Below are 25,231 nucleotides of genomic sequence, written 5' to 3' on the forward strand. Positions count from 1 at the left end.
TCCTTGAAAGTGCTACTGGATCAGGGTGCTTCCAATCTGCCTCCATTTCTTGTTTTTTAATGTTTTTTCCTGTGACTCAACCGAGTCACAAGATGGCTGCCAATTCTCTCTGGTTTGAAGTGTAGGCAGCTGATCATATCTCAGGCACGGGATTGGGAGGGGTCACGGATCCACCGCGGCCACAGTTGTATATCTGAGAAATCTTTACATTTCTCAACAACTGCTGGTGTACGGATTTACACCATTTAACAAATAGGTTGCTTTCTGGACAAAGCCTTACCTTTTTGCCAAATTTGGTGTCTAAAGTATCCTATGAAAATTAACAGAGAAAAAGTGCTTTGGGACCCCCCCTTTTTCTCGGCCCCCGCTTGATGGATCACCTTGAAATTTTCAAAACTGCAGCTGACGTAAGCTTCAAATTAGTTTTTTAAATGTCACAACGATTCGTCAAACGACGCCAAAGTTATTGGCAAATGAAAAAAAGCTCTTATTAATTATAACTACCTACTGGATATATATATATATATATCCACCACAGCACTCCCACAAGGGAAGAAGAGGTCGCACTCCAACCAGCTTTCAAACTTCAAAGGGGACGAAGAAGCAAGTTCCTCAACAGAAAGGAGTGGGATAAGAACGAGGAGAATGAGGCAGAGGAAGGATCTATAGAAGATGAGCTTCAAATTATAAATTTAACTGAAAAAGAATTGTCGTTGGAAGAAATATCATTATTGAAACGTGGTATCAACTATTGCCCCACACAAAGAATGGATTTGGCGCAAACACGTATTGACTTATACCTCTATGTGCGGAAAATTAAACTTGCTAAACATTTTCTGGAAAATCAACACAAACCAAAGTTGGCAAGAACATTGGAGAAGAAGGAGGAGCCAAGATGGCGACCGAGATGGCAGCGTAGGCTCCCGGCTCTGTGATTCTCCGCATCCCGCACAGATATCCTGCATGAGATCCTCAGCCTGCGCTACATGCCCGTGTTGGTGATTGAGAGCGGCAACCGATCGTGTGATCCTGAAGCTTCTAGCGGCGGTACCGCCCGAGAAATGCTCGTTTGAAGTTTGCGGCCTGGGCAGCCCTGGGGCCGGGACCTCGAGTGGACAACATGGCCGGGCGGCAGTTCAACAACAGCGGCCATTGGTGACCGAGTGGAGTCGGAATACCGAAGTGGCGCGAATATCGGCCTACATCTCGCTGTGGTTACTCCTATCACCGAGAATAGTGTGACGGGTGCATACCCGGGGTGACGATTCCGGGGGTTATCGGCGATCGCCTGGACCCTCGCCAATGATTTGATCGGTCGTGGCCTGTGGCTCGTCCCGATCTGCACGGGCTGCTCCCGGTCTTCGCAGACGCTGGCCCAGGGGGAGAACGACTGTCACCTGTGACCACACACTGGATACACATCTCGCCTGCCTCCGGACCCTTGTTTGCAGCGACATGGAACTTGATGTGCTTGTGACTGAGACCCGGTTCCCATCTGGGGTGGCCCTGCCCTGCGGCCATCTTGATGGGATGGACTCTACCATCCTGTACGCTGGGTCGCAGCAAGATTGGGAGTGTGTGGCGCAGAGGAGCGTGGCGGAGCGAGTGCGAGGGGCCGTGCTGGGGTACGGTGACCTCCTCGATGCTCTCGGAGCCCTTCATTCCACCCTGGTTCATGGCGCTTGGGTATTGGGGAGGAAGCTTGATGGTATTGTGTTGGCGTCGGAACAATTGCGGTCTTCCTGTCCCCAGGTACATAAGGCACTGTCTCACCTTTCACAGGAGGAAAGTGCCATGACCGCCTCTGTGAATAAGGGACGGATGGAAACTTTGGACACTGTGGCAGCGTGTGGTCGGCTGGCTGTGGGGTCGGTCTGTTCTGGAGATTTTGGACTTGAGCGGAGGGTGGTGACTTTGTCCCATGCGTGGCATCCGGCGACCCAGGCAATCTTCACGCAACGGTCGCCTGCTCTGGCTGATTCCTCCTTCCTGGACCTCGTGTGTGGCGCGGGCCTTGGGGCAGTTCTGGGAAAGGTGATCTCCCATGATGATGACTGTGTTGGTGTTCCGAAACGTCCTCCCCACATGTGTGTGTCCCTTCCTGGTCAACTCTGGACGCTCATCTTCCTTGTAATCTCGGACATGATAATGGATCGCTGGGTATGCACTGGTGGTTTCGCAAAGAGTGGCCAAGGATAAGGCTGATCCTTTAGAGGTTGTCATTTCATAGGCGGGCGGGCTTGGGGGTTGTGTGCTTTCACGATGTAACTAATAGTGTAGTCGGTGAATACTGCTCCCCATTTCCCTCAGACATGGCCGAACTTTTGCTGTTTAATGTTCGTTGGGGAGGAAGATATTGTGCGGGAGGGAGAAGCCGGGGGCCTGGTTGAAGGCCCTCCTCCAGTTTATTATTACTCTCTCCCCTTTTCTGTTAGGGGGGATTTCCTCTCTTTTCCCTTTTTCTCTGTTTCTTCTATATTTCGGGTCTGGTTCTGGGGCGACAGGCACGCTGCGGGGGGGGGGGGGGCCGTAGTCATCTGCAGAGGTGCAGGGTGGGGGGTTGGGGGAGGGGCTTCTATAGTCCTTTATCGTGTTTCTATGGCCTTCTTTTTCTTCTCTTATTCTTCTTTGTCTTTCTTTTCTGGGGTCAGTGCGGTAGGTTTCCTTCGTGGCCAATCATTGTTTTTCATTTGTGCCTCATTTCCGTGGGGTTTTCTGGGTCCTAGGGCAGGAGACTGCAGGCGCAAACGGCTCGTGATATCCCTCCACATCCTGAACTTCCTGTTTCAGCGCCATTGATTTGATAGATTGCTATTTATTGTTTGACGTTCACTATTCTGCCTGCCAATTTTCGCTGTTGAGAACTTGATTGCCACCTGATCCTTCTCTCCTTTATTGTAAAATGAAAACCTTTTATATCCTGGTTTCCCTCTTGGGCTGTTCAGTGGATAAGAGAATACTGGCATTGAGAATCGACTTCCCGAGGTGCTGCATGTGATTATAATCTGCTCGCTGTTACCTTCACTGTTTGGCGGCCGGCCCCGAGGGTTGTAGGCCCATACTTGTCTTTATTTGCAAGGTCAATAAAGGTTTTTCAAAAAAAAAAAAAAAAAAAAAAAAAAAAGAACATTGGAGAAACCAACAATAACACTTCTGGCCAAAGAAGCGGATGACTTTTTAACTTTATTAAATCTAAATGCAGAAGAAGGAAAAGAAGTCACCCTCAACACGGCATGTCCACAATTAGGCGCCGGAGTGAGTGAAAAAAGACCACGTTCAAAATTTTATCCACAACTAACCCCAGGCAACAAAGTTGATCTTTTTCATGAGGCGGTCATCCATGACCTATACAGATTAAAACATAAAAAATTTCATGATAACCTCAGAAAAACAGAAAGAGAGGCCCTCTCTAGTTTATCCAAAACAGATGATTTCGAAATCAAATTGGCGGACAAAGGGGGCAACATTGTGTTATGGGACAAAAACATGTACACAGAAGAAGCCCACTCACAATTAAATAACACAGAATATTATGAAAAATTGCAAAACAACCCCACATCAACAATAAAGAGAGATCTGGATAAAAAACTAGCAATATGGGTGGCTAATAACATGATTGATGATGACGAACGTAAATATCTGACAGTGGACTTCCCGATACTGGCAACCATATATTTTCTCCCGAAAATACATAAAGATTCCAAAAAACCACCGGGCAGACCTATTGTGTCAGCTAAGGGCTCGCTTATGGAACCAATGGCAAACTTCATTGACTATTTTTTATTGCCATATGTAGCCAAATTGAAATCCTACATAAAGGATACTTCAGATTGTCTCAGGATCCTGAAAGATTTATCTTGGCAAAACTCCTATTGTCTTATTACAATGGATGTGGTGTCGTTATACACCACAATTGATAATACGCAAGGCTTAAAAGCTTGTGAATATTTTCTACAAGAAAGGAATATTCACTACAAAGAACATAATGAGATGCTGCTCGACATGATGAAACTCTGTCTAACAAATAATATCTTCTCCTTTGAGGAAAACATATGCCGCCAAAAGAATGGAGCGGCGATGGGGTTTTCTTTCAGCCCCAGTTATGCATGCCTGGTAATGGGTTGGTGGGAACAAGAGGTGGCATGGAATCAGAAAAATTTTCAATACACAAACCACATTGTAAGCTGAATCCGCTTCATAGACGATCTCCTTATTATATGGAATGGACAGGAGGAAATATTCGAAGAGTACTTCACAATTCTGAATAACAGTACACCCAACCTCAGATTCACATACAACCTGAGTAAAGATCGAGTCGTCTTCCTGGATGCGGAAATTTACATACAAAACAATGGTTTAGAAACCACGTTACACCGTAAAAACACAGCAACCAATGCCACTTTGGAAGCAACCAGCTTCCACCAACCCTCATTAATATCCAGCATTCCATACGGAGAATTCCTGCGCCTGCGAAGAATCTGCAGTGAAGAACAAGAATGGCAAAAACACAGTGCAACCACGAGGAAAAGATTCATACAGAGAAAATATGCTAAGAACACAGTCAATACATGCTGGAGCAGAGCAAATCTCAAAACTAGAGCGGAATGCCTACTGCCAAAGGACAAAAGAGATGCCACTACAGAGGAACCTATAAGATGCATTATGGATTATAGTCAAGAATCCAAAGACATTGTAAATATTTTGAAGAAAAACTGGAAAATTCTCCAACTGGATGGAACAATTGGTGACAAAATGGGGAGTTACCCGGTGATCACTTTCAGAAGAGCAAAGAATCTAAAAGATCGCTTAGTGCACAGTTTTTTTTAAAACAAAGAAATTGAAAGAAACATGGCTACATACAACTGGCTTTGTAAAGTGTCACAATTGTAAAGTTTGTGAGATCGCCAAACCTACAATGGAAGTCACAATGGCTAACAAAAAAACATGGCAAATCAAAAATTTGATAACGTGCAAAAGTCAATACACAGTGTATGTTATAGAATGTCCTTGCCCACTCAAATATGTGGGCTCAACCATCTGTGAGCTCAAGAAGAGAATTTTGGAACATGTACGAGCTACAAAAAACAAAGATAAAAATAATGCAGTAGCCAGGCACATGGAAATTCATCATAATGCCAATTGGAAACTCCTGAAATTTTTTGGCATCGAATCAGTCCCCTTAAATGTGCGTGGGGGTAATAGGGAGAAAATTCTACGCCAGAAAGAATCCAGACACATTTTGAACTTGAGATCCATGACGCCATTCGGGTTAAATCAGTCAGAAGAACTGTATATACATCTTTGAACAAATGAATGTTCTCGAGCACATACAGAATCATGTTCAGACTGCAATCACAAATCATATGGATTAAAATGCACTGTCTTTAAATCTCATGGAGGTTGCCCACCAGAGGGCTGGCAAGAAAATTAACTTACAAGATTGCAATCATAAAGTTGAATGAGTCAAAACAAATTGCATTACAAACATAAGGAGCATGCCCACTGGAGGGCTGGGAAGGACTTCAAATGCATCTCACCGGAGCAAAAGACTGTAAGACACACACAATGGTGTTGGCAAATAATATTGAAAAACGTGAAAATACGTTATATCTTATCGAAGCAAAAGACTGTAAGACTCATACAATGGTGTTGGCAAATTATATTGAAAAACGTGAAAATACGTTACCGAGAACATTCGCAATATACAAATAATTGACTGGTGAAGCAATGACTACATCACCCATAAGTCACAGGGTGAATGGTGAAAGATGGCGGGAAATGATGTCAGCTAACTTCCTTCAATTCACTTTATTTAAATGAACATTTTTTTGAATGCATTGAGCAAACAACAACCGTGAACAAGTTATCTGGCATAACGAAACGCGTTGGTAAATTGTTGGTTCTGCGACCTTGAAGGAATAAACGAAGTTTGAAAGCTGGTTGGAGTGCGACCTCTTCTTCCCTTGTGGGAGTGCTGTGGTGGATATTGGCGGTTTGGCTCAACCGCGAGGTGACGCACCCGTCGAGTAGCGCCTGAAGTCGGGTACATCTGAGCCATTTTGGATTCATAAATATATATATATATTATCTACTGGCGGTCGCCAGTAGATAGTTATAGTTAGGACCGTGTTTCCATAGGAAATCCGCAACATTCTATTTGGAATAACTTTGGCGCCGGTTGACGAATCGTCGCAAAATTTTCAAAATAGATGGGGCTCGCTCCTACCCTGAAAGTCTCGGGGTGATTCGTCAAGCGGGGGCCGAGAAAAAAGGGGGGCCCAAAACACGTTTTCCCCATGCATTTTTCCATAGGGACCTTTAATCCAAGGTACAGCCCGAACGGCTGAACAGAATTACTTGAAATTTGGCAGAGAGGTAGTCCTCAGATCAGGGAAGTGCCTTTTGCAGGTCTGGTGTCAATCTGTTCAGTAGTTCCTGAGAAAATCAAAAGTAAAATCATATATATATGTGGGCGGAGCCTGACCACACATCTCATCCTGAGATCTGATTGGCTGTCAGCACTTCATCCAAGAAGTGTTGGCAGCCATCTTGGGACCAATATACATGATAGCACCTCATTAAAAAGCATTGCAGTTAATAGAAGGTTTTAAAACTTTAGTTACATTATAAATCATTTGTTGATGGTACCATACTCATTTTAGGAATTGTGGTATGTTCTAAGGTGATTTCACCATGTGGAAAAGCCTTCTGCTGGGATATCATGAATCATGTTTGAGAGAAAACTATTTTCTCATGCTTCTCCCACAGAGGTTTGGAAGGTGATCTATAAGCTAAACTGAGAGCATATTTTCTGTAAATTCACATTATCTTTCTCAGTCATGTGAGAATGAAGTCTGACATTCTCAGTAAAACATGTACATCCAACAAGGGCAGAGACTGTCAGTTGATTCCTTTGTGTTCTACTGCAGCTTCCCAGAGTGTTCCAAAGAACAACTAGAGCGCTAACAGTCCTACTTTTGATAAACGTATGGCACACCTGAAGCCATCTTGCTTGGATTAAAGTGGTAACTCTTAAAACATTTAATTTAAAAAGGAACAAAATGAGGGGGTTCATTTTTCCATAAAAAGTATGATTAGTGCTGCAGAAAGAAAAATCAGGGCACATTTTGAGTGACTTCTCAAATCCTCTTCTATTTCATTAAACAATTCTGACATGCAGACTGAAACATGCACATTCAATAACAGCAGCAGTTTTCCCTGGTGAGCAGTAGCTTTACTACAGTGATCTAATGAGCAAAAAGAGTGCTAACATTCAGAATTTATGGCAAATGTGTGACACATCTGAATGCCTTCTTGATGGAATCAAAGTAAAAAACTGAAAGTATTTCCTACTGAGGAGACTGCAGTAAATGAGGAAATTGGGAAACTTCATAACAAATAAGTCTCCCAAGATGGCCACCAGAGACAAAAGAGCCCAAAAGTAGCCCAAATATCACCCAGATGTAGCCCAAGTATAGCCCAATGACAGAATGTCCCAGAGTGTTCTTAAAAACAACTAGAGCGCTTACGGTCTTCATTATGACAAAAGTATGGCACACCTGAAGCCATCTTGATTGGAATAAACTGGTAACACTTAAAACATTTAATTTAAAAAGGAACACAATGAGGGGGTTCATTTTGCCATAGAAATGATGATTAATGCTGAAGAAAGAAAATGAGGGCACATTTTGAGTGACTTCTCAAATCCTCTTCTATTTCATTAAAAAATTCTGACATGCAGACTGAAACATGCACTTTTAATACCAAGAGCAGACTTCCATGGTGAACAGTAGTTTTACTACAGTGATCTAATGAGCAACTAGAGTGCTAACATTCAGAATTTATGGCAAATGTGTGACATATCTGAATACCTTCATGATGGAATCAAAGTAAAAAACTGAAAGCATTTCCTACTGAGGAGACTGCAGTACATGAGGAAATTAGGAAACTTCATAACAAATAAATCTCCCAAAATGGCCGCCGGAGACAAAAGAGCCCAAATGTAGGCCAAAATCACCCAGATGTAGCCCAAATATAGCCCAATGACAGAAGTGTGCAAAACACTTATTATTTTGTGTTTTTGCAGTGTTATATAGTGCAGACTTGTCAGGTATTGGAGTGCTTTACATGAGCATTGGTTATATCACACAAGAACAAATTCATTTTGGTTGTAGACATGGGGAGACTAAGTGATTTGACCAGAATCACAGAATGTCGAGCTGAAGCAGAAACTCCAACCTGGTTCCCCAGTTGCAAAGTCTGCAGTTCTGGAAGTAACACCACATCCTCTCCCCTAAGTGCAACATTTAATCAAGTGGTCAACTGGATAAAAAAACATAAAGATAACAAATAATTTAAAAGTGCTTTGTCGCTATTTGAAAACTCAGAAAATATGTCCTTATTTTAGTTTTTTAGAGCACTAACCATCATTTTGATGCCAATAAGACCCTCTCATATATGTAATTTCTAAAGGAAATGCTCTAGGTATTACAGTTTTGATTACATCAAGATGACGTCAGGCGTTCCACACTTTTGTAATAAATATAGAATGTTAGCAATCTAGTTGTTCATTAGGATACTGTTGAGAGGCAGAGGCCAGGGGCAAGGACTCTGAAAATTGAAGGCAGGTAGGAGGGTGCAAAGGCAGCAATTTAACCACACTGAGCAGGCAGGAAGGGCCGTGGCAGCACAAAAGACTATGGAGGGCAGTGGAAAGGGGGGCAGGGGCAACAAACCAACAATACAGGACTTGCAAGAGAGGCTGTGGCAATGTAATAGACCATTGTGGGCAGAAGGAAGAGGCAATGGTAGTACAACCATACATGCCAACAGACCCGATTCAGCCAGGAAACGTCCAATGTTTTTAAGCTCAAATGGGCTTTATTTGATCTGTCTCCTGTCTACAATCTCCTCTTTTTCAATGTAACTCAAAGGGGGAAATCAATACCCCAGTTTTTTTTCAAAATCTCCCTCTTACCAACTTCAAAATGTTCGCAAGTATGGTACATTGGATCATGGAAGGAAATGGGGTAGGGACATGGACTTAGATAACAGAGGACAGGGGGGACATGGAGAGGTGCACCAAACTGACCCTGCAGGGCAGGCATCAGGGTTTGCAGCAGCACAATACACCACACAGGGCATGCGGGACGGGAGTGCAGCACAACAATCCATAGAAAGCAAGAGGGAGGGGACAGGACCATGCACATGGACAACAGAGAACAGAGGGGCAAGAGGCAATGGTAGCTAGCTGACCATAATGGACAGACAGGAGAGAAAGCTGCAGCATAACAGACCATAAAGGGCAGGAGGGACGGATCAGGGGCATTACAATGGAACAGACAAGCCAGGAGGGAAGGAGTAGGGGTCTACACATGTAAACAGAGGGCTGGGGGCAAGGGGGCAGGGCAGGAGCAGCAAGATAGCCATGGAGGTCAGGCAGGATGGGCACTAGAAGCAAGACACACCATGAAGAGCAACAGTGAGACTGTGATGTCATACACACAGACCATGGAGGGAAGGTGGGAGGGGGTCAGGGGCAGCTAACTGACCACACAGGGAAGGTGGGAGGGGCCATGGCAGCACAGAAGACCATGCATGGCAAGTGGGAGGGTTAGTGGCAGCACAATGGCTATGATGGGCAAGAAGGAGGGTGCAGGGGCATGCACAAAGGACGATGGAGGATAGAAGAGAGGGTCAGGACCTGTGCACAGACAAGAAAGTTCAGGGGAAGGGGCCTCACAACAGACCGCACGGGGCAGGCAGGAGGAGCAGTTGCAGCACAACAGACCAGGGAGGGCATAAGGGTGTGGCAGTACAATGGACTATGTGGAAAGGAGGAAGAGGATAGGGGCATGGCATGTGGACAGGCAGGGTGGAGGTGGCAGGGACAGGTTACAGTCATCTGACAATGCTAGGCAGGTGGGAGGGGAGTGGCAGCTCAACAGAACACTCAGAGTAGATAGGAGTGGCAGGTCCATGGAACATGGTGGGCAAAAAGGATGGAGCAGGGGCATGCACAAAGACATCGGAGGGCAGGGGGAAGGAGAATAGGGGCAGCAAGCTAAGCACAGAGTTTAAGCAGGAGGTCAATGATGGGACATAGAATTGGGCAATGGAGGGCAGGAGGAGTGGACTGGTACATCATACTAAATTGAGGGCATTGGCAGCACATCACACCATGCATGGCAGGAGGGAGGAGGCTAGTCCATAGATTCACACAACAGAGGATAGGGAGGAGGGGGATCGGGCAGCAAGCTAACTGTTCAGAGAAGGCGGGTATTAGGAACTTTATTGTTTTTAAAACGTGTGTCTGTGTGAACTACTTAAAATGTGAAAAGGGTAGGTGAACACAGTGTTATATAGAACATAGTCCTGAGAGCACGATTGAAAATGGAAACTAGATATAGTGTATGGTATAAACTATGCACCAAAAAGTGTGATATAAGATGAACCGGGCGTGAAATATAATATGCAATACATTGTGCGCACTGACAGATTCATTGGAGAGTGCGAGATAGCACAGGCACTAGCGCGTGCTAGGCGATATGCGCCTTGGAGTGTAATATGCACAGGGCAGTGTTGTGTAACCTAACTAGTCTCTAAAGTTGTAATATAAAATATGTGCTGGGGAGTGTAACGTTGCATATGCACTGTGACAAAGATATGGATCCCAGATTGTAATATGTATGGCATAGCACTGTGCGTTATAACATAGGCATCGAGGAAGGCACTTTAGATGGGGCAATATAACCCGTGCGAAGACAAGTGTGGCATGACATATTCACGGGGTGGTGTTACAGTGCACATGGGCTAGAGAGTGTCATAGCATATGCACTAGCTAGTGGAATACAACACAGAGGTGTGTGGCACTCAGCAGGCAATGGTGGGAGTAACACAGCATTGGACTCTGCCAGGAGCGCGCTGTGACTCTCAAGTGATGTTCGTCCCCTTTCCAGAGAGTAAAGTAAAAAGTATTACACATCCGGCAGTGGATGTGTGTTTTATTAATCGTGAGGGGGGTTTCTTGCATAGCTTTGGTCGAATTTTTGTCGAATCCCCTTTGAATGGCTTGGTGTGCATGTGTATTAAATGTGCCCGTCAATAGCTACCCATGTTTGTATAAATAAACGACAAGGGTGTCTACCGGGATTAGGCACAGTAGGGCATCAGACATGTCAGAGCTTCACTAGTGGTGTAAATACATTCCATGTGGATTCATTGTATGCATAGTCGCCTTTTAATGAATATCACGCAAATAGTCATGGTGATAGGTACGTACGGTTTGTCCAGCATGTCCTAGGTGTGTCTATAAATATATATTTTTTTTAAATAATAAAAAACAGTGGCCGGCCCTGGGGATTGGGGACAAAAAAATATAATTAGGAGACAGGCCCTGGGAGATGGGGTCATCAGGGCCAATAAATTAGAATAAGAAGGGGAACCACACAGCCCCCCCTTCTTAAAAAATTAAAATAAATAAAAGACTGGCATCGTGCCGGAGGCGACGCCCCCTCCTTGCAGCACTCTGCAAACGCGCCTCCTGGCGAGTTGTAAGTTGGGGAATTAATTCCTCTTCAATACTGAGGGTCCCTGAGGGCCAACTAGCCCAACAGGCATCTCCAGTATGCGCCAGGGAGCTGCGCTGCAGACAGGTGTTCTGAGGCCAAGCCCTTTTTTACACCTCTCTGCAACGCAGCTCTGTGGCGCTTACTGGAGGTACCTAGTGGTCTAGTTTGACCCTAGGGACCCTTAGGATTCAAGGGGACTTAATCTCTCAACTTAGAACAGCCCCAGGGAGCGTTTACACAGTGGAGAAGGGAGGGGACGGGGCCTGAGGTGACGTGTGCAAACACGCACTATGGCACGTTTTAAATTGGGGATATAATTTCCCTTCAATACTGAGGGCCCCTGGGGGCTAACAAGCCCACCAAGTGCTTCCAGTAAGCGCCACTGAGCTGCATTGCAGAGAGGTGGTCCAGGCCATGCCACTTTTTACACCTCTCTGCAACGCAGCTCTGTGGCACTTACTGGAGGTACCTAGTGGGCTAGTTGGACCCTAGGGACCCTCAGGATTCAAATGAACTTAATCTCCCAACTAAAAACGGACACAGGGCGTGTTTACACAGTGGTGAAGGGAGGGGACGGGGTCTGCGTTAACGTGTGCAAAAGCGCCCTGTGGCCTGTTTTAAGAGGTAGTTTTAATCCCCCTGCCCTATTATATACCAGGGGCTTACAGAGGAGGTCATGCTAATCACAGGGGGACCCCAACACATAATGTTCCCTAGTGTATGTAGGTGTTTTCACTGTATTCTAAGTGTCTTTTAACATAGCACTGGCTCTAGGACTGGTTAGTCAGACTCAGTTACCACCAGTATCCATCTGAAAAAGTTGAGGGTACAGGATGATTTTGCAACAAGGCTTCTTTCTGCTCTTCTTTTTGTTCTTTCTGTGCATGTTTTCTTCTTTCTTCACATGTCCTAGCTCTGTAGGCATAGTTAGGAATTAGCATTTAAAAAACCTCAGAAATTCACTGAAAAAACCATAGGTTTCAGGGGTGTTATAGTTAGCTGGACTTTTCACTTGTACAAAACCATTGAAATTCCCCCGTTATAGTTAGTTCAGCTAACTATAACTCGCGCGCCCGCAATGCACTGCTGATGACGTCACATATTACATCACTCATGACATGGTCAGTGACATCACTGATGACATCATCCTTGTGATAGAGTGGCAGACCTCCTCTCACCCTAATATAACCTTTGATACACACATTCAAAAATAGAGACTAAAATTTTCAAAACAATGGACATACCAATACCAGTTAGAACAACCTCTTCAGTAATTCTAAGATCCACATACACATCCACTCATTCACCAACAGTCCTATACAGTCACTCATACATGTACTCACTCATCATATGTACTCATACACCTATACATCCTGTTACACAATGCCACTCATCCATAGAGTTACTCACACACATAGTCACTCAAGCTAATAAAGAATCAAACATACATTTACTTGCATATACAGTTATAAACACACCACCACACTTACTTCTACAGAAACTTACACATACTTAGTCTTTTAAACAATCACTTATAGAAACACATACTTATTCCTACAGGAACTCTTTCAATCTCTCACTCTCACATATACTCACTTATATACACCAATAGTCACATATACTAGTTTAAAACTTATGTAGTTACTCATGAAGACACTATTGAGACAGTCATTCACTCACTAACACACCCATACACACACTCATCCACCCATACAGTCCTGCACACTTGCTGTCTTCAACACATACAAACAGTGAGTCACTCATTCATGCACCTATGCACTACATAATACCTCCCACCGAACCATGCAGACACTCAGACTGATACTCAAAAAACCAACTAATAACCTATATAGACACCCATGTAGCTACTCACCAACCCATGCAGCCACTTATACACAAAGTGAGAGACTGATACAGATAATTACATATTTAAACATTACTCACTAAGCCATGTATTCACTATGATACACTTAATCAGTCAGTTACACAATCAATTTTTCAAAAACAAATCATCCATTTAGACACTTATATACCCATTTATTCTTCCATCGACCTTGAGATATACATATATAAAACATATTTAATTTTCAGAAAAACACACATTCACTGGATGATGTCATCAGTGATGTCATCAGTGATGTCATTTGAGATGTCATCAGTGATGTCATGAGTGATGTAATATGTGACGTCATCAGCAGTGCATTGCGGGCGCGCGAGTTATAGTTAGCTGAACTAACTATAACAGGGGAATTTCAATGGTTTTGTACAAGTGAAAAGTCCAGCTAACTATAACACCCCTGAAACCTATGTTTTCTTCAGTGAATTTCTGAGGTTTTTTAAATGCTAATTCCTAACTATAACGTGCCTGAAACCTATGTTTTATATATATATATATATATTCACCTAAAAAACCATAGGTTTCTTAAATTTTGTTTTTTTATAGTAACTAGGTTCTAAAATAGATAAACATCCACGCGCCTCAACTCCCAGCGCGAATTCATAAATTGAGGGAGCATGAGATTCTTGTATTTGTGCATTTGCACCAATTATCAAAGGAGAAATAAACTGTAAAACAGTTGCTAAATAATAAAATAAAAAGTATGGTGTACTGGACCCCCCCCCCCTATCCTTGGGAAGAATCATCTTCTTGTAGGCTCTGCGTTGACGTTTATGACCCCACAAGAATCTGGTCGCCATTCTCTCAAGTTCCTTAAAAAAAATAATAGGAAATTCTAAAGGGATAGAACTAAATAAATATAACAATTTGGGGAGAGTTAGCATTTTCAGCACGTTATTCCTCCCATATAAAGACAAATGCAAATGATTAATACGCTCCAGCATTGAATTAGCCTTTTTTAGAATTGGTTTATAATTGAGTTCCGGAATAGCAGAAACTGGGGTAGTAATCTGAATACCCAAATATGTTGCCACCGTGACAGTATTAAAGTGAGCCGGAAGACAAGTCAGAGGAGTCTGGCCCACTAAAAGAATTTGTGTTTTAGCCATATTAAGTTTGTACCCAGAAAATAAACCCAACTTAATTGCCAGCGCTTCCACCTTTGGGATAGCTTTAACAATATCTGTCGTGATCACTACCACGTCGTCGGCATAGGCTAGGGCTCTATAATTCACTCCCGCGACCAAAACTGGAGAAATATCCTACGTTTGATTCAATTCTTTAAGAAAAAGATCAATATAAATAGTGAAAAGTAATGGTGAAGCTGGACAGCCCTGTCTAGTCCCCCGATTGATAGAAAACAGGGCAGATGATTTTGTCCCAATTTTAACAGAAGACAAAGGGGATTTATAAAGGGCTTTCAGAGCTGAGATCATAATAGGTCCGAACCCCTTCAATGAAAGCATATCCCAGAGATAAGACCAAGCCACCCTGTCGAATGCTTTTTCAGCATCCAACAGGGTGATTGCCATAGATGTTTTAGTACCCTGAGCCCAATCCATAAGGGCAATAACCCTGCGGACATGGTCAGTAGTGTCCCGCCCCGGTATAAACCCATGTTGCCACCTAGAGACTATAGTAGCAATTATCCCTGATATTCTTGAGGCTAATATTTTAGAAAAGACTTTACTGTCTGCATTAATTAGCGATATTGGCTTGTATGAAGCCAGGTTGGTTGGAGGTTTATCTTTTTTCAAGAAAGCCATTATTGTGGATTGTCTCCAAGAGACAGGTGCTGTCCCTTTCTGTGCTTCTAAAAACGTGGACAACATGTCTTGTTTCAATAAGTACCTAAACAGCCTATAGAACTCCAGAGGGATGCCGTCAGGTCCCATAGCTTTACCTGAGGCAAGTGGGAATAAAGCCAACTCTATTTCATCCCATGTAATTTCGATGTCCAAAGCCTGAACTTGAGTAGTAGTTAATTTTGTAATATTATCTAATGAGGAGAAATTCAGAAAAAGCTCATTAGAATATGGTAAAGCATCCTGCTCATAAAGCTTTGAATAAAACTGTTGGAATACCTCAAGGATTTCATCGGGATTATTATGAGTCAGTCCATTAGCATCCTCAATTGCAGTGACAGCATTGATGGTCTCTTTTTGTCTTATTGTTTTTGCGAGAATCCTACCAGAGTTTTCCCCCCGTTTCATAGATATGTGATCTAAATATTGCCGTCTGCTCAGCCACTTTAGTTGCTAACACCTCATACAGTCTAGCTTTATGTATATCTAGAATGGTTTTACAAAATTCAAGATATTGAAAGCCGCTCTTTTTGTTTGGAGGTTAATCCGTCGCCACGTAGGGTTTCACAATGTTAGTAGATATACCCCTTTGACGTCAACACATATTTTTCCTCCTATCTTTAGAGATCACACAATGACGAGATGGGGAAATAGTGGCATTCATTCTTTAGGTGACTTATGGTATAATAATCGTATTATAAAATTTGTGGAACTTCAAACTAAGTTTAATCTTACAAATATGGATTATTTTAAGTACCTCCAGATCCACAGCTTTCTTAAGAATATGATTTCTCTGGATTTGTTGAAATCCCTTTTATCGACGCCTTATATACTAAAAAAAAGGATAGGCGTATACTATAATTTTTTATTATCTTCTTGCTCTGATGGATGTCCAACAGCGATGGGCGGAGAAGATGAACTGTGATAGTAATTCAATTCAGACATCTATTTTGCTTGCTAATTCTGTGTTGTTGATGGGTAGAATGCGTGCTCAGCACTTCATGGCCTTATTTGATCTATATTATACGCCTGCAAAAATCTTTAAATGGGGTTCAACAACTGGCGCTGTATGTGGTAGATGCGGGTTATTTGCTGCTGATGCAGTCCACATGTTTTTTAGTTGTCCACTTTTAACATCTTTGCTACATGAAATTCAATCTTTTTTTACTGTAGTATTTGGATCTGTAATAACAATAACACCAGAATTAGTATTGTTAGGAGTCTCTTCTGAGATATCGAATGAGTATAATAGAAACCTGGTATTTATTTTCATGGCAATTCTTCGAGGATGTATTACTCAAGAGTGGATTAGTCGTGAGCCACCATCGTTTTGTACTTGGCGTGCACGGTTACTAGCAATATATAATCTGGAATATGCTATCTATAGAAAAGGCTCTAAAAAAAAAAAGACTATGGGAATGAAAATTTGGGCGCCAATCTCGCAATGGATTGAGGACAAAGTAATATAATTTTTTTGGCCACTCTTCTCTTTCTTACAATATATGTTTCTATCTGGTCTGCCGTTTCTTTTATTTATGGGTTAAGATTGGCTGCTGAATTATAAACTGTATGTATTCTTATTCCTTTTACTTTGCCGTTGCTTATACTTGTTTTTCTGGCGTATATGTTTTTCTGCTTGTACTGTAACCAGCTTGCATTAAATCAATAAAATTATTAAGAAAAAAAAAAAAAACATAGGTTTCACACACGTTATAGTTAGGAATTAGCATTCAAAAAACCTTGCAAATTCACTGAAAAAACCATAGGTTTCACACATGTTATAGTTAGCTGGACATTTCACTCGTAAAAAACCATTGAAATTCCCTACGTTATAGTTAGTTCAGCTAACTAACCCGCGCGACCGCAATCCACTGCTGATGACGTATAACGGGGGAATTTCAATGGTTTTTTACGAGTGAAATGCCCAGCTAACTATAACATGTGTGAAACCTATGTTTTTTTCAGTGAATTTGCAAGGTTTTTTAAATGCTAATTCCTAACTATAACGTGTGTGAAACCTATGGTTTTTTAAGTGAATTTGCAAGGTTTTTTAAATGCTAATTCCTAACTATAACGTGTGTGAAACCTAAGGTTTTTTTAGTGAATTTGTAAGGTTTTTTAAATGCTAATTTATGTATGTATTATTATATTTTTTATATATTTATTTTACAATAAACTACCTATGTATATAGTTATAGATGGACTGTATCCTGTAATATGGAATGGCTCAGCTCTTTTTTTTTAATTTGGATAAAGTTGAACAGCATAGTTAATATCTTCTATAAACTTATAAACAGTTTAAAATGTTTTGTTTTAAGGGTTTTTCACCGTGCGCGCACCCCGCGATTTTTTGAAAAAAAATAAAATGTTTTTTTCACCCTTCGGGGTCCTTCAGGGAACCCCTGACAAAGGCTAGGGGGTCAGGAACTCTCTACCCTGCCCCCTTTTCATGTTCTCCACCTTTCTTTTTCACTGCCACACACAAAATGGCGTCCGACACTTCCTGATTTCGACCGATTCGAATGTTGACTGACATCTAACCACCAATCAGAATTACGCTCGCGGACATTTGGTGCGCGCACGGTGCGTGCATATAGATATTTATGTACTTTTAACTGCAATTTTCTCAGGAACTACTGAACAGATTGACACCATATATGCAAAAGGCACATGCCTGACCTGAGGACTACCTCTTTGCCAAATTTCAAGTAATTCTGTTCAGCCGTTCGGGCTGTACCTTTGACTAAAGGTCCTATGGGAAAATGCATGGGTAAAATGCGTTTTGGGAGCCCCCTTTTTTCTCAGCCCCCGCTTGACGAATCACCCCGAGACTTTCAGGGTAGGAGCTGAGCGGAGCGCCCCATTAGTTTTGAAAATTTCACGAAGATAAGTCAACCGGCGCCAAAGTTATTCAAAATAGAATTTTCAGATTTCCTATGGGAACTCGGTCCTAACTATAACTATCTACTGGCGACCGCCAGTAGATAATATATTTTACACCTTGTACAAACCACACGCTCTTCGCAAATACTGATGGCACCGCGATGACGTCGGTAGTCAGGAATATAAAAATTTTGGTAAATGTGGTTTTCTTGTATATTGATCATAGAAAGTAAAAACAATATCTCAGTAGATATTTAGACTTACGTTTTATTTAAAAAATTGTCTTCAAGTGTATTTTTCAGTATGTGCAATACATTTGCTGATCACAGATTCCCCACAGTAAATGAGACAATGTTGTGCCGACTCAAAAATTATTGAAAAAAAACCCAGTTATTAATGTACTTTCTGATAAACACGTACCAAATAAAAAAATGAGTGGTTTATAATATAATTATAATATACAATATTCAATTATAGAAAGAAAATACGAAAATCTTGGAGGCTCACTTAAAATAAAATGTCCTTTACAATTAAGAAACAGATTTTTTTTTTTTAACATAGTCACTGAAAAAACAAAGGTTGAAGGGACGTTATGGTTAGGAATTAGCATTTAAAAATCCTTAAAAAATCAGTGGCAAAACTAAAGGTTACAGGGGCATTATAGTTAGGAAATAGAATTTAAAAAAAACTTTTAAAAATTCACTGAAAAAACCAACGGTTACAGGGATGTTATAGTTAGGCTGACATTTCACTCGTACAAAACCAGAGAAATTCAGCTGAGCTAACTATAACTAGTGCCCCGCAATGCAATGACATCACTGATGACATCAGCCACAGAATCTCTGACACACCCACTCACACCCCAATATAACCTTTCATACACCCACTCCAACTTCCACACTAACATTCTCAAAACCAGTGACACATCCATACCAGTACTTACACATCCACTCACTGATTCGTAGGTCTACAGAGACACATCCACTCAGTTACCCATACAGCTACTCATACACCAACTCACTAATACAGCCACTGATATATCCACTCATACACCCATACAGTTACTCACACTGCCAGTCACTCATAGAGCTACTAATCTATAGTCAATCACACAGCCATTTACTCACCTATACAGTTATATACATACCCCGTTATTCATGCAAATACTAACATACTCACTCACCCAGAGAGCCCCTCACACAAACACCCACTAACCCATACAGCCACTATCACAATCCCTCACTCACACATGGTCACTCACATACTCCAACACTCAGCTATACAGCCTTTCACATATCCAGTTACCCATATACCACTGACACATCCATTCACTCACTGACACAGCCATACATACACACTCAGTCACTTATACAGCTCTTCACTTACACACTCACTAAATCATACAGCCACTGAGTCACCCACTCACTCATCCATGCAGGCAGTCACACACACCCTCACCCACCCACACAGATATTCATACACCCATACAGGTATGCAGACAACCAATCAATCACCCATACAGCCTCTCACGTACCCACTCACCAGCCCATACAGTCACTTAGACACCATCTGACAGACTGATACAGACATTCAGACAACCTAGTCAGTGACCCATACGTTCATTGAGACACCTAATCACTCACTTACACAGTCAGTTATGCACCCACTGAATCATCGATACAGGCACTTATACACCCAGTGATTTATCAGTACACCTTTGTATATATATTTAACACTCAAACATTTTAAAAACACTCACAGTCATTAGATGATGTCATCAGTGATGTCATTTGAGATGTCATCAGTGATGTCAGAGACCATGTCATGAGTGATGTAATATGTGAGGTGGTGAACAGTACATTTTCACGCCATTAAAAACAACAGAAACATTGTTTTTACAGTGTTTATCGAATGTTTCTCTTTTATTATTGCTTGCTTTCTGCACATGATGATATATAGACAGTGTATGTACAGTGTATATCAGGTCCAAAACACATTTTATTTATTTAAAAAGTTTTATATAGCGCGAACATCAGAGGGTAACAGAGCGCTTTACACTTGAGCAATAGATATGGGGCATATAGAAACATGGTGATCGAAAGTACAAGGGGAGAACACACTGTTGGTCAGCAGTACAAGGCATAATCATGACCATAGACAATGGAAGCGTGTACTAAAGGTGGAGGACATGAGTCAGAGCAGATCTGGAGAATAGAGGAACAGGGGAGGCGAAACAGATAGCAAATGTTACAGAGGAGGAAGCTAGGGATCGAAAAACAAAGTAAGCACGAAAAGTGCATCAAGAAGTTAATCTATGCAATACCAAATCAAAATACAATCATAAAAAGTCGGTAATAAACAAGGGAGAGGCACACAAATTAAACTTATTGTAACACATCATACAAAACTACTTCAGTGAGTATTTGGTCAGGCGCGCTCGCTCTTTCACTCCCATGTAAATTTTTATCTGGGAATGGCCCTTTCAACATTGGCACTTGAGATGGGCAACACCAAAACAGCCAGTTTACAATTTGCTAATTCTGACCACTGACATAGCTTTCCATGCCAATACTGGTGCATCTGAAGACTGGAATGCCCTGGGAGCGATTCTGCAACATATGCATTTAACTGGGCGCATATCCCCTCAGAGTTATTGAAGCAGTCAAAAATGTAGCAGCATATTTCAAAGTCCAGAGAAAGTTCCTGTTTACGGAAGGGATCTAGAACTTTTGCAGAGTACCACGGTGAGGCTTCATTGACTTCAAATGCCATGGTTGGATAAGGGACATTTCTATGCATCAGTGCAAGCCATTTCTCATGCATTGTAAAATAAAATTTCCTGAATTGCTACTCACCATTTCTTTGCTTACCAAGTAGCAAGCATTCTAACATGGAACATGCTACAGTGCCATAGTCACTAAAAGTGTTGCGCAGCCTACTTTCAAGCAGATGTTTCACATCTACACCATTTACGCTAGCACTTGGTAGACAAGGGTGTTTTCAGACTCTAGTTTTTTTATTATGTCCACTACAGCAGTCATGTTTTCCTGTTAAAATATAAGAATGCAGTAGAATGTACTTTTTGCACCTTACTGTTAATATGTGATCAAAGATCCTCACATTTCTTACTTTTGGCATCATCACTAAGCAAAAATTCTGTAAATGGTCTACACATGGATAATATAGCATTCACTGCCTCTTGGAATGAGAACCACTGCCTAAATGATGCCATTAGAATGACTCTTTGATGCCACACAAAGCACAAAATGAGAAATATTTGTGTTTTAGTTCCTGTGCATGACGAAACAGTGCACCAGAATAGACTACAAAATCAATAGCATTCTTCATTAACTCTGAAGATTGTAAAGAGGCTTTCAGCATACCTACCATCTAGCAAGGAACTCTTACAGAAAAGCACTTCAGCTCAGGTATTGATTCTAACAGGTCATTACACAACTTTTTCATATACGTAGCTGAATCACTGCAAATACAAACAATATCACTCCAATTTTTGTTGAACTTGGTAAGAACTTTTTGCAGCAGCATTCCAAGTGACACTGTATTCCATGTTTTCCAAACGTCTGGTGTATGGTACAGCTTGCATTGAATGTTTAAAGCCTGGGGTGTTTGGCAATTCACCTACTATCATTACTGCCTCGCTAGTAAAGGGGGCTGATGTATCAAAGATTTTCACCCAATCTCTTTCTGTGGGTAAATGTGATGGTACATATTGGGAAATATTCTTATGAAACCAGTAATTTTACCTATCAGTAAAACAATCTAACATAGCACAAATATAAAATATAATTTTGATATTTCCCAATTCTCTACAGTTTATTAAATCAGACCTAAAAATATGCTTCTAAACCCTGTATCTTTAGACCAAAGACCACAAAACAGGAAAAAAGCAAAAGGAAGAAGAAACAATATTTTAGTGACATCCCTTAACAAATAAGCTCAAGCAGAATAAAGTTAGCCCAGTCTCTCTTGCTGCTACCTTGTATAACAAAGTTATACTGTTTTGGCCACTTTAGAAAGAAATAAAAATTCTTTTTTAGTTTGTAGTTGTTTGCCAGTGTTTTTATGTTTACACTGGTGAGGGCTATTTCCCTTTCGGTGAGATTTTATCAGTTATTATAGGTTTAAACATAAAATAGAATAGCCTAATTATACACTTCATGGGTAGCAGAGTTCATGTGGGCAAAGCACGGAATGGGGCTGGCATCAGGGTCTGTGACCAACCAACCCGGAGGCAGCCGGCCCCCTGAGGGCAGCCAGCCTCATGCTGTGCAGGGCCTTTCATCGCACAAGGCTTAGGGGTGGCCGGAGGGCCTAGCTGCCCACAGGCAGCCACCCGAGGCAGCCAACCCCACGCTGCCATGGCCTTTGCTAATTCATGATGTGAAGTTAGCTGCATAGCATGTGTTGCAGCCAAGCCCTGCTTCCAGCTCCCCCCGCAGGCAGCCAACCAAGTCTGTGACGTGCGCAAGCCCAAACCATGCACAGCCTTTGCTCTGCGCATCACAGGGTTGGCCTTTGGGCCCAGGAAACCATATACCCTGGGGCCAAATATCATTTAGAAAAAGAGGAGGGGGCTATGCAACCCCAGAGCCTAATTAGGCTCTGAGGTTGCTATCCCCTAGGGGTTTCATTTTTTAAAGGGGAGGGGGGGACTACGTACCCTCCTCTCTGAGCCTTATTAGGTACCCATGTAACTAGCACTTAGGAGGACATTTTATGCGGCAGTGAACCCTTGGCAGGATCATACGATTTGTTTGTACAAAACCAGTCATATGTGTTTGCAATTTCCTTCTCTCTGACATCCTTTGCAAAAGCCTTGGGGAACTCCATAATTAGTAGTGTGGAAAATGATGCAAGGTAGCTACAGAGTCTCTGTAATTCTTTACCGGGCATTCTGGGAACAGCAGTCCTTGGAAACACACTCAGGCATTTACATCCTTACAGAATTGCATGGTTTAGCGAAGGGATAGAGGGGGATCTGGATTATTTCAGTTCATAGTTGCCAAAACATCGTTAATATGATAACTATTAAGAAACCTAGACTAAGGCACTTCAAATGCTTTATAACTAGAGCACTAAAACACAATCTGCTGCATTTTGAAAAATACATGTTAACTATTTCTTATTCATTGTGCTGGAGTAGACATCGAGGTTATGCATTTTCCTGCAGGGGCCCTTGATCTAATGGTCGGTGGAAATTGCTTTTCACTAATTTGTACATTCAAATCATGGTCAAAAAGTTAATTAGGACAATGAGATACTCACTGGTTCAGGGAAAAGATATACATTGAAACGGCACCTCTGCTACTTAGCATAGACCCATGCACTTCAGTTACACTTTAACTTGCATAACTTATATACTTCATCGCTTCAAACCATATGCCTCGACGCAGCCCCCTCGGACTTCTCAAGCTCCCCAACAAATTCCATGTGTGCATTGCTCTCACAAGGGAGATCACTCCTTTTCTTTCAAACAATTCACTCTTCGAATGAACTTCACACTTCGTTGCACTTTCACCCAAGTTTCCACAAGCTCCTGAAGCTCCACACTTTCCTCTGCCTGATCTCATCTTCGTCCGCTTACAGACCTTTAACTTCTAGCACCAGGACAGCCTAGGTAACACGGTGTTGTACATAAATCCCCAAACAATTAAACAATCTATCAACCGTTTGAAGGATAGGCTCATTAGCAATTACTTTTTCCATTTCTGAACATTTAGCAAAACATTTCAATAGTGTAAAACTCACCTGAAGAGTGTTTCCTTGTCAAACACAGTGTCTGCGGGCATATTCACAGGAATTAGAAGGTCGGGGTGAGAATCTAAATGTACAAAGCTGAGATTTTTGTCGGGAAGATGCTTCGAACCAATGGCACGATAGATAAATGGAAGAACCTAGAGAAAATGAGAACTTTGTTAATTTGTTTTTGCAGGTATATATGTGCTTCCTAATAGAAGTATTCTGCTGAAACACAACACAATAATTAGTCCTTAACATCAAGAAGTACTTCAAGGTCATTAAACTATCATCTACCTTGGCTGTGAAATGCTGTCTTTAATTCACTGGTTGCATTACATCTAAATCATTTGACTACAATTGTCACCAAAGAAACAGGTAAAAACTTTTTGTTGTAGTGCATTATAGAAGGTGAAAAAAGAAAGGTAACTAAAATACAGCCATACAAGAGGTAGCACAGATAACGTGAGCATGGTGATTTGTTTTATGTGTCTTGCAAGACCTTATTTGTGTCTAACGTTTCTATGGAACCCAGAGCTATAAAGCCAAATACATATAAAGAGAATCTGAATAAAGGCACCAGGACAGACACATTATATTGATGTTCAGGCTGTCACTGAGTAGCAAATAATTTTCCTCCGGTTTTAGACTTTGTATTCATTGTACGTTTTGAACAAATTGAGCTCACCTCAATCTTCTAAAGAAACCTGTTGACTTTTACTGATAAAACCTTCCACATATCAGAGGTAAATGCTTTCAATCTCTCATGGCTGATCTTTCAATCTCTCATGGCTGATGTTCAACTTGGCCCTCTGTGGAGGGTCACCTCTAAACCTTTTGCATTTACCCCTCCAGTTTTCTGAATTAGGTTTTGTTGGGATTTGGTCTCTGTGCACTTTTTACTTGCTAAGCAGTGGGAGAGTGCCTGTGCTCTCTCCCTAAAACATGGTAAAATTGGCCTATACCAGATCGGCACATCCAAGTCCCTAGTAAATGGTACTAAATGTAACCAGGGCCTGTAAATTAAATGCTACTTCTGGTTCTGCAGAACTCATTGCGCCACCCACTAAAGTAGCCTATTAAAACATGCCTCAGGCCTGTCACTGCAGCCTGTAGTGCAGTTTTAAATGCTAATTCGGCATGACAAAATAAACCTTTTGCCAGGCATAACCTTCTTTTTAATACATATTAGACACCCCTAAGGTAGGCCCTAAAAAGCCCATAGGACAGGGTGCACTGTATTTAAGAAGCAGGGGAAGTACTTTTATATTTTATATTTTTTGGTAGTAAAAAGCTCTACATTTTCACTACTGTAATGC

General features: G+C 41.8%; 1 protein-coding gene across 2 annotated transcripts in view; it reads right to left on the reverse strand.

Moving 5' to 3' along the window:
- The window catches only part of C5_2H5orf22 (chromosome 5_2 C5orf22 homolog), a 409,270-nt gene that overhangs the window by 278,697 nt on the left and 105,342 nt on the right, over positions 1–25,231 (reverse strand). For both annotated transcript variants that reach the window (XM_085607073.1, XM_085607074.1), the window contains one exon: positions 23,925–24,070. In XM_085607073.1, coding sequence (XP_085463199.1) covers positions 23,925–24,070 — 146 coding nt within the window. The remainder of the gene's footprint in view (positions 1–23,924; positions 24,071–25,231) is intronic.

This window comes from Triturus cristatus, chromosome 5_2 (assembly GCF_964204655.1).
Source record: "Triturus cristatus chromosome 5_2, aTriCri1.1, whole genome shotgun sequence".
NCBI classification, from domain to species: domain Eukaryota; kingdom Metazoa; phylum Chordata; class Amphibia; order Caudata; family Salamandridae; genus Triturus; species Triturus cristatus.